The 11,486-nt window shown below is 35.0% G+C and overlaps 1 protein-coding gene across 1 annotated transcript; it reads left to right on the plus strand.

Annotated features, from left to right (window-relative positions):
• The first annotated feature begins 3,463 nt into the window (after window positions 1-3,463).
• Window positions 3,464-5,984, plus strand: LOC135645110 (cysteine-rich receptor-like protein kinase 44). The gene is made up of 7 exons (XM_065163190.1): window positions 3,464-4,011; window positions 4,162-4,278; window positions 4,371-4,516; window positions 4,641-4,851; window positions 4,943-5,180; window positions 5,262-5,412; window positions 5,505-5,984. The coding sequence occupies exons 1-7, from the start codon at window positions 3,936-3,938 to the stop codon at window positions 5,820-5,822; spliced, it is 1,257 nt and encodes a 418-aa protein (XP_065019262.1). The 5' UTR covers window positions 3,464-3,935; the 3' UTR covers window positions 5,823-5,984.
• Window positions 5,985-11,486: the final 5,502 nt, after the last annotated feature.

Below are 11,486 nucleotides of genomic sequence, written 5' to 3' on the forward strand. Positions count from 1 at the left end.
CCCCACGCCGAGGGTGGGAGGCGGTGGGATAAAACCGAAATTTTCGGTTTTCTTTATTTTTTTTTCTTTTTGCAACTTAACAGTTTAGTCCTTGAAATTTCTATATTTACATATAGGTCCTCCAATTTACATATAAATCCTTTTTAATAATTTTCAAAAATGAGGGATATTACATTAACAGGTTTTTCTCAACACTTAATTAGGTCTAAATGTAATAGAATGATGCTAATTTTATCTTAATTATGATTATTTGTCTTAATCATGTGGTCATACAATGACTTATAAAATCATGTATGAAATTTTAATATGGCACAATGTGCTTCAATTCCTAGGCCTTAATTACACTTAATCCACCTCAGCATATGTTAATACGCCTCTAACTACTCATTATACAGGGTATAATAAACTTGTAAATCATGCTACAAGTCAATACATAATCATTCTAAGCTAATTTTTCTTAAATATCACCAATTAAAACTTAATTAATCATTATTTCATAATCAATCAAGATTTATCAATATTCTTTATGCTAATTACATGAAATTAAGAAAACATAGGAAAAAGGTAAAATCCCTTCAATTAAGGATAAATTCTACTTGACTGTGAATTCTCGTTTTATCTAAATTTACCTCCACCAAATTATTGATTAGGGATATTAAACACATTTAGTGGGAGTGAGAATGAGAGTGCCTAAAAAGAGAGTAAGAGGGGATCATTACCGATTCGGTACGATTCTATAATGATTGAGTGATATACGAACCTACTAATTGGAACACGGAGAATTCATAAATACTTCGTTCTCCAAGAATCATCAGATTCTTAAAGTACGAGCTGCCAAAACCATCATCTAGTGGATGAGAAATGAGGCCTTTTAACTCTGTCTTCCATCATCTTCATGTGAAATTACATGTTCTTCTAGTGGATGATTTCACATGTTCTTCTAGTGGATGTAGATGGCCAATACTGGATAGTCATAGTCCTTGACATCGATGTATTGCCGTTTGCATCTTTGCAAAGATCGATAGTAGATGGATTGAGACTCGGCACACGTTGTTGTGTTATCGTATATACGAAATATTTTGATACAAATATAAAGTTTACATTCAGGTATACAAATATTTGTAGGACAAGAGTATACAGGAATTTAAAACAATAATGTAACGCTCAATAATGTAAAGCTCAACTCAAGTAAGAATTTTAACTGAAATCAATTTCCAAATAGATGAAATAAGAATAGGTGAAATCGACGAAAACTTGATTTTGACAGAATTTAATAAGCACATTTCATGAACTATGAATTATCAATTATACTCTAATTTATACAAGGTGATACCATTTGAAAGACATATCAATCTAGTTTTAGATAAATTAATTTTTATATGAATTAAAGTTTCCAACATGGAGTTATCAATAGTTTAGTAACCAAAAGTTAGAGAACATTATCCCTATTTTACATAATTTATAGAGTTGATTATAACAAATACTTCACTAGGCACTTATACTCCAAATTATTCAAATCAGATATTTACAGAAAGATTTATGAGTTTAGTTTTTGATAAATCATAATTTACATAAATAAGAATTTCCAACAAAGGGTTACAAGTAAAAGAGTACTGAAATGTCAGAACCAACAGTCTCTATTTTATAGATTTTATATGGTCAATTGAAATAACAGTTTGGGTAAGTAATTGGACTCCAAATTTATCAATCTTTGTATCAAAAGAAAGACTATGAATCTATTTTTAGATAAATTTAGTTTCTCTTAAATCAAAAATCGAACGCAGAAAGTTATGTCTAGAACAATGCAGAAATATTAAATATTGAAAATTTTCAAATTCACATTTTTATTCTCAAACGACAAAAATATCAAATATCAAGATGAAATCAGATATCAAGATTTATGTAGAAATTGATTATAATACTTGCCATAGAAAAATTTGAGTCCCAAATGTATGGAATTGATGTAAAACCTTAAGCCAAAGAAAAGCTTCTTCTTCCTCTAGTTCAATTCTTCTTCCCTTATATTCTCAAACTTATACCGGTTACAACTCATTTATTAAGTTTTCCTTTAGTTTCTCTTTTAATTACTTAGGTTTGGCTAACATAAAGATTACTAGGTGGCAAGCATGCATGAAATAAACCTATATATCATCGATAGAATAAATATAGATGGTGGCATCATCCTTAGGTTAGATAGTGACACATATCCTCTATTTTTTTTTAACTTAATATGAATCTTTGACAAATCATATCTAATTACTAAGATTTATATTTAGATCCCTATATTACAAACAAGCCCTTGCAAAATTTTAAAAAATGAGGGATGTTGCACTCTTCCCTCCTTAAAAGAAAATTTTAGTCCTCTAAATTTGTCATATCTCGTTACGAAAAGATAAGATCAAGATTGTACCTGGATAAGATTCAAGACTCCAATTTTTTTTAGCTCTCTAATGCAATTTGGGAAATATTTATCATTGAACTTTTCCACGAATACCTTCCATTTGATTGGCTTGTGTTTGACTTCAGAAATCTTTTTTATCGTTATCCACCAGTGCTCAGTCTCTCCTTCCAATATAAAGGCGGTAAGAGAAACCTTTTGATCATCAAAGCAATTTAAAACGTTAAATATTTTCTCTATCCACAGCATCTTTTATTACCATTGGATCAAGCTCACCACTAAAACTGAGTGGACTAAGCTCCTTAAATTATCTCATTCCTAATCCATTCTAATTTAATGTCCCTAATCAATACTTTTATCTCATTCAATTACTCAAAAGATATAAAGCAAGATGACCAAATGTCCTTGACATCATAGATTCCTAAAAACAACAAAGTAATTTTTCACCGATCATTATAGTTTACTAGACCTCATTATATTTTACACGTCAAACATATCAAATATCTCGGTAATCCTTAAATCTATCACCTCACACACACACACACACATATATATATATATATATATATATATATATATATATATATATATATATATATATATATATATATATATATATATATATATATATATATATCATCTGTTGTTGTCGATCGATACAGATCTCTTCACGTTTATATTGACTTAGAATCATTAGGTGAACGATTGGTGATTTAAAATTACGTGCTGTCTATCTACCTGCAATTGTTTTTGCTCCCGTAATCTACGCGTGACAAAGGAGATGTTGGGATTACACCTTCTTCAGATTGTCCTTTGCGCAAAGTCAAGGTTGTGGGCCAACAACCATTGGACTTTTTAGTTAATCCACCTGCTATGACCCTCTTTTAAGTCTTGGCTTGCTTTGCAGATCCATGTTGCTTCGGCAGCAAAGACGAGCCTCGAGGCATCAATTCTGGCAGGCCATCAAATGCACTCATTCCACTTGGGCCGAGAGAAGTTGTCCTCCATCGCTCAATTGGTAGGAACACATCAACCTCTTTGTCAAAGGAGTCACCCACCGTCACCACTTTGTGCCACTGGCCGGGCTCGTACGTACTTCCACTAACAAAAGGTGAGAAGAATTGTCATAGCAGCCACCCTCTTCTATCGGATGTTTCCACGGCACTGGAGAAATGGATCAAACAATAGGGTGCTTGTAAAGAACGGTATGACGCTCATAATTTGCTCTCACGAGGACTCTCGGGCCTTGATTTCCTCCTTTCAGACTAGTCTTCGGGCTCTTTCCTTATCTTAAATGTGAGGCTTTTGATAAAAGTATGCGGCCCCAGCCTCTCAGATCTGGTCCCTCCCGTGTCACGATGATGACGGTAGGAAGACTGTGACACCTCCCGTGTTCATACTTTAGAACCGCTCCACCTCGAAACCATGGTGTTGTTAGCTGGACGAACCACTGATGATTATGCTACTCCTACCGGAACTCGTTCTATGTTTCTGATATCATTGGTTCGACTTGGCCAACCTCGATGCAGAAGCTGAGATGGTGGCGAGAGTTGTTGAAGTTGCCAATCGTCGCTTGATGGATTCCCCTCAACAAGCAAGCGCCACCGATGGAGGTTTGTTTGCTCGATCACACAGGCACTTCTTTTGATTCTCCACTTCCAAGATTTGGGCATCAACAGTTTGTTTTCTTCTTCATTTTTGATTTCCATTGAGAAGATTTATGGCTAGATCTGATACGAATTTGATATGACTTGGAACGGCAGAGGGGCAAAAGAAATCGGGTTCGTCTGCGATGCAGATTATGGTGTCAATTCTCGTAGTCGTTATATTTGGCACTTTATTATACTGCATATACTGCTGGAGGTGGAGGAGACGCAACGGTAGTCGACACCATACAGTAATCTTAATGTTACAGATGTATGGAATTCGTCATGTTGGCTGTTGGCTAATGCTCCGTTTGAATGCATATCAGCTGTGAGACGAGCTCAGGTGGAGAATCTACGGCACATATCGAGCTCCGACTTGTCTGTCATGGATCTATCCACAATACAAGCAGCAACAAATAACTTCTCCAAGGACAATAAACTGGGAGAAGGCGGATTTGGCCCGGTTTACAGAGTACGTACCTGAACATCTTCTTTCAGTGTATGTGTTAATCGATGTGAACAGACGAGTGTCTTGATGACTGTTTGCGCCCTCAACAATCTATCACTGTTTGCGCCCTCAACAATCTGTCTTCCAGGGAGTGCTCTTCGGTGGACAGGAAGTCGCTGTTAAGAGGCTGTCGACGAAATCCAGGCAAGGCAATGCAGAGTTCAAGAATGAGGTGGAGCTAATTGCTAAGCTTCAGCACAGGAATCTTGTGAGATTGTTGGGGTGCTGTGTGTCGAGGGATGAGAAGCTACTCATCTATGAATACCTTCCTAATAGAAGTCTTGATGCCTTTCTATTTGGTTAGTGAAATAATTAGTTCTTCAAATCAGCCATGGATTTCGGAACAAAAAACCACATGGTCTTAACCTATGGAGCTTTTGGCTTCTCTAGATCCAAACCGGCGGCCTCAGTTGGATTGGCGAAGGCGATTTCTCATAATCGTAGGAGTGGCGAGGGGCCTGCTCTACCTCCACGAGGACTCCTTACTCAAGGTCATCCACAGGGACCTGAAAGCCAGCAACGTTTTGTTGGACAACAAAATGAATCCCAAGATCTCAGACTTCGGCATGGCGAAGATCTTCGAGGAGGAAGACTACGAAGTCAACACTGGCAGAGTCGTGGGAACCTAGTGAGTGAATCGAGACTTGTCTTCCTCCACAGACCAGCTGCGACCTCAGTCTGCTAACGTTCTTAGCTTTGGAATTAACAGTGGTTACATGGCTCCGGAGTACGCAATGGAAGGCACCTTCTCGTTCAAGTCTGACGTCTTCAGCTATGGTGTTCTCCTGCTGGAGATCCTGAATGGGCAAAGAAACGGGGCATCGCACGTTCTGCAACGCGGCCAAACCCTTCTCAGACATGTATGCGTGATCTCTGCTTCACCATTGCTTCTTTCTCTTCCATCACTTGGTACTTTTCACAGACGCTTGAAAATTCAATGTGTGGGTGGCAGGCATGGGAGCTGTGGGAGAAGGACAGAGCCTCCGAGTTCGTGGATCCGTCGCTCGGAGACTGTTACCCTACGAACGAAGCACGCCGGTGTTTCCAGGTTGGGTTGCTGTGCGTGCAGGAGAGCCCAGACGACAGACCCACCATGTCGTCGGTGCTGCTGATGTTGAAGAGTGAGCAGATGCCTCTCCCGCTGCCAAATGAACCCCCGTCGTTCGCAAGGTTGAGGACGGACGGACTCAAGTCATCGGCTACCAAGTCTGATTCAACGCGAACGCATTCTGTGAACGAGGTTACTATCACGGTGATCGATCCACGGTAGTGCCTGCAGATTCACTCTGGCAGGAAGTTTGTGGTGCTGAACATTTTCTGAGGCAAAAATTAATGTTTTGTTGCAAATGACCTTTCTACATATTTCAGGAGAAAGCAGCAGTATGTATTATACATATAATGCACTTGTCATTGGATCCGAGGAATTCTCTCATGTGTATGGATTTAGCTCCGTCATCAGGCATTACACTCTCCCCCTCGTTGGGGATAGTCTTACTACATCGATAAGTAAACCGTTGTCATGAAGCAAATGTAGTTATGTGCAGGGTGAGGGCTAAGTAAGAAAGGATGTTATTAAGCCATGTTATTAAGTGGAGGAGATTATAATACCCTCTTTAACCTCAAATAATGTTCACTTGAATTGATTTATTTGAATATGATAGGCATACGGTCACTAACTTGAGTTTAAATAGTTTAGACTAGCTGCATATACTCATCAAATTAATAAATCAATTATCTAATTAAGTCAAATAATTATTTCGATGTGTCAAATCTATAATTATTCTTTCATCAAGTAAGGCTTATATTTTCAAAGTTTTACGTCAGACAGAAAAAAAATAAAACTTAAGCTGATCATCATATTAGTATCCACTGTTTAGTGCCATATAGACTAAAAAAAAAGAACTATCATTTTGGATTTAACACTAAGTATAATACTTTGTTATATCCCTCATATCCTATGGTACAATTTTTCTTTTTTGAAATGATATGAACTTGGAAATAGGCTAATGATCTTCTTCCGGTAGTACTAAAATCTATCAACGTTTTAATATAGCTTCTTCCGGCAACGAAGAAAATGATCTCTCAACCAATAGTTGAACATCATCTCCATAATAATCAAAGATGAGACTTGAAAGTCAATTGATCGCTTTGGGAGTAGTACTAATCGAAATTACATTCTAAATGAAAATGCTATTGGAAGTATTTAAAAAGAAATTAGTTTAATTTTTCTGAATATAAAATATAAAAAATTATTTGAAAAGTTAGTTCTTTTAAAAGCCAATAAATTATTGCCAGAAAATTTTAGGGAAACAAAAGGAATATAAAAGCCAGTTGGCAAGCAGAACTAACCAAGGTGTGGGTCAGCTCAGGTTCAAATTAATGCACAAGATTTTAAATACACATATCATCTTTACCTTATGGAACATAAAAACAGTGACATCTTTAAGCTCCATCTTATACATGTAAAAATAACGCCAATGCACCTAGTCTATATATGCTAATGTCCTAAGATACATAGGAGTATGAGGGTGAATCCTAAACCGATTACTTATTTGAGTCCCAAACATTTTACGAGTTCTCAACTATTCAAGAGTCAGAGGCTTAGCCCTATGATAGGAAAAAGCACAAGTACAAAGGCTACAGGGTCTTTAGGTTTTTTTATTAACACAGTCTGTTTTTGAATTGCTATAGTTCCTTTATATCATTGTTGTTTGAATTTTTTATTCTTTCTTACTTTTTTGATCTTGGTTCTCAGCAAGTGTTATTATGGAAGAACGTTGAATAAGACTATGATACAGTCAAAATTACAAAGGAACATCGGGGAGAAAAGAATCAGCATGCCCTAAAGACTACAGGTAGTTGATGAAATGATGCTCCCACATATTTTCAAGAGTACTATGACCATACAAAGGTATTAACGTTAGAATATAAACTCTTCCAAGAAATTTTAAAAATTTATTTCTGAATTAAAAATAAAATGACTTAAGTGTATTTTTTTTTAATAGTAATTGGGGAAGAAGACAAGGGGAGTAAAATTTTGATCCAAAAAATATAGAAAAAATTAAGAAGTTTATAGATAAATATGATTGTATTGTTGTTGTTTCGAAGAGTGATCTATCTAAATTATCAGTTAATGAATTACTTGAATTTTTGCAGACATATGAGAATACATTGAATAATTATCGAACTATTAATATTTGAACATGTCTTCTAAGTAAATTTAATATTTTCAAAGAGAAAGAAAAAAAGAAAACAATAATGCACAAAATCCATAAGATAGAATTTTGGGCCCAAGGATGAGATCATGGTGTAAGAGGTTGACCAGACGACCAGAAATATTAAAAATTTGATGATTAGAATCAAAGAAACGCCAAGGGTTACAGTTAATTTTATTATAATAGAAAATTTAATATTTTATTGTAAAAATTATGATTATATTGAAAAAGTCCGTAACTTAAAACATTAACTAGTCAATTTTGTGGGAGGAGATAGAAAATCTAATTTTTTAGTTGTCAATCTACTAATGGTATATGTAATAAGTGAGATTTTCCAATTAGTGTAAAGTATGATGATGCATTTAAATAGTTCATGTCCATGGAAATGCAGTAGATCAGAATATGACTAGTTGAAGAAGAAGATCATTGACCTTTTTTTGGTTCGATCAGGAAATTGATATTAATTTTACTTGTGTTGATGAAGAAGGTGACAATGTGGCATTCCATGACGGGACTATTATTAATCAGCACTTGGATAAAATTTATAAGCACTTGAAATAATAGTTCTACTTCATATGAGGATTGAAAAGACTCCCGACAGGAAAAGTATGAATTTTCTTTATAACTCGAATTTTTTTTCAAATAGAAAAAAAATTTTAATTTTGAGAAAGAAGAACAATATAATCTAAATCAATGAGATTAATGATGATGAATTAAGATTTTTGGATAAGAGGTATTGGCAGGTCCAATCAACACTTTGACAATAATTTCATATGAAGACAATTCCTTAACAATATCGCAATTATCAATCTCAAGAACTCAATAGATCATAAATATCCAAAGCATGACTTTTATTTTGACAAAAAAACACTTGGAACAAGAAATATTAGCATACTGGGAGACCTGTTAAAAATAATACTATCATAAGTTTATATAAACTGAGTCTAGTCTAGATAATAATACGAGTACCAGGGTGAGAACCGGTTGAGAATTTGTGTTAGAAGCCTCCCAAGATTAAAAGTCATAAACTATTGAACATAAAACTTTTATTCCTATAAATTGGGGTATAATCTCTTTCTTATGGAAGAACTAAACCAAGAGCCAGATTGAGATACACCAATAGAAAAACTTTGCTTAAGTGTTTTAGGCAATTTTGTTAGGATCATGAATGATACTAAGAGGGGGAAGTGAATTAGTGCTATCATAAAAATTAAATCGATTCGAAACTTTCGACTTTATAAAAACATACCGGAAAAGATATTAAAAGTGTGTTTGAGTTAGAATAAGAGTGATAAGAAATGAAGACAGAAAACAACGGTAATAAAGAGCAACAAGAAAGTGCATGCTAATTTTATAGTAGTTCGATCATCATAACCTACGTCTACTCTTGATTCCTCCTCTATTGAGGCCATCGGCGTTCACTATCGGTCTTCCTTTAATAGGTGAAGACCAATTACCCTCTTACAACTCTTTTCTCATTTTCATAGATTTAGGAGATAACCTTTACAACCCACTCACCTCTCTCTTAAATTGAAATCAACACTTAGAGCTAGAAGAGAGGAATTCTCATAAAATTATAACTATTTTTTTTTCCAATTTTTATTCTCAATTTTTTTATGTTAACTAAGCAGGGATGAGTGAAGTTTTTATAGACCATAAATGGATTTAAATTTAGAGCCAAAATGATCTCATCCTAGGTTTTCAGAGTACTGACGTTACCACCGCCTTATAGACTAACAACTACAAGTGCCATCACTTGTCAATGGGTGGTACCATCGCTTAGTCTGACATCGACATTAGGTGATACCGCCGCCCAATCTAGTGGTACTACCACCTAACATAGTCTTGAAGATAATGTATGGGTGGTACCATCGCCTAGACAACCTAGGAGGCCGAGTACCAAGCGGTGCCATCGCTTGGGCTTGTTGAGGGTTGCTACATGGGCCTCACTTGGCCCAAAACAGCCTCAACTCAGGCCCAATGGGCTCCTAATTGAGTTGACATTATTTCATCCAAATACCGACTCAATTTGACCTAAACTAACTTGATCTAGATAAATTAGCATAAATTATATGTTGTCTGATATGTCATTAGTTCTTCCGATGCTTCGTCCGATCCTTCGACGCATCGTTCTCTCCTTCGGTGTATTGCCCAATTGGTATATTAACTCCCATAACTTCTAATCTCCTTAGTTCAATGTTCAATCCTTCAGCCCGATACCCGAACTCACGGCACGAAGTCCTTCTGCCGGCACATCGATCGATCCTCTATCCTGATGTCCAATCTCTTGACATGTTCAACTCCGGCCCAACGTCTGATTCCTCTCGCTTTAATCAATTTACCTCTCTTTGATCGAAACTAGTACTGCATCACTCAAAATGCAAATTAGATCACAAACTCATTAATTGATTTAATCATCAAAATCTAAAATTCAATAATCTCCCCTTTTTTAATGATAGTAACCAATTGATGACGAAGTTTAACTAAACTCCCTCTATCAATATGCCATATTGATATAACCTTAACATATTATATATATCAAAATAATCATGTGTAGCAAGTCATTATATTCATCATTGCATACATTATTCAAAATTTTAAAACTTCATCATATCTTCTCCTCATTTGTCATCAACAAAACGGAGAAATGCAATTAGCAATTTTTAAAACTTGCAAGTTAGCAATTTAATGAATTTTACATCACTTTAGAATATGCAAGCTAATAAGTTGGCAAGTGTTACTTCTCTTTGAAGTATGAAGGCTAGCAAGTTTTGCTTCTGTTGAAAAGTTAGCACTTTTCTCTTGAGATGTGAAAGATAAAGTTGCTACTTCTTTGAAATGTGCAACCAAGTAATTTTGCTTTCTTTTGCAATGTGCAAGCTAGCAATTTTTACTTCCTTTTAAAAGCTAGCAATTTTTATTTCCTTTTACGATATGCAAGCTAGCAAGACTTTCTCCCCTTTTATTATTGTTAAAGAGAAGAGAAGAATACAATAGTGCAATTTTTTTTTTTACATTAATGATTCAATCATATCATAAGATATACAAATCATAAATATAAGTCAATTGTACATCATAAAATTCAACTCATAACATCAAGAAGTCAAGTGACATATCATGGTTAATTTAAATACATCTCTTATTTAGAAAATAGTAAGAAGAAATTACCAAAGATAGAAAAGATTTTAATTCTCATAAAAGATACCTCAACTAGAGAAATAAAGTAAACTTCCTAGCACAAAGTCCTACACTAAACATGATATCTGGTCTAGTTGCAGTGAGGTAAAGTAAACTTCCTATCATGCCCCTATAAGTTTTTTGATGGAAGCTTTCTCCACTTTCATCAATTTCTAACTTAGTGGAGGTGCTCATAGGAGTGTTAATAGCTTTTGAGTTATTCATATTAAACTTTTTTAGCAAATTCATAGCATATTTAGTTTGACTAATAAAGATGTCATTGCTTAGTTGTTTGATTTGTAAGCCTAAGAAGAATGTTAATTCTCCCATTAAATTCATTTCGAATTCAAGACTCATAATTTTAGCAAAAGATTCACAAAGAGATTCATTCGTAGAACCAAAGATAATATCATCAACATAAATCTGAACAATGAGAAAATCATTTTCAAAATTCTTGATGAACAATGTAGTATCAACCTTGCCTTTTGTGAAATTATTTTTGATAAGAAAAGAACTAAGTCTCTCATACCAAGCCCTCGGAG

Source organism: Musa acuminata, chromosome BXJ3-8, assembly GCF_036884655.1.
Source record: "Musa acuminata AAA Group cultivar baxijiao chromosome BXJ3-8, Cavendish_Baxijiao_AAA, whole genome shotgun sequence".
Taxonomy (NCBI): Eukaryota; Viridiplantae; Streptophyta; class Magnoliopsida; order Zingiberales; family Musaceae; genus Musa; species Musa acuminata.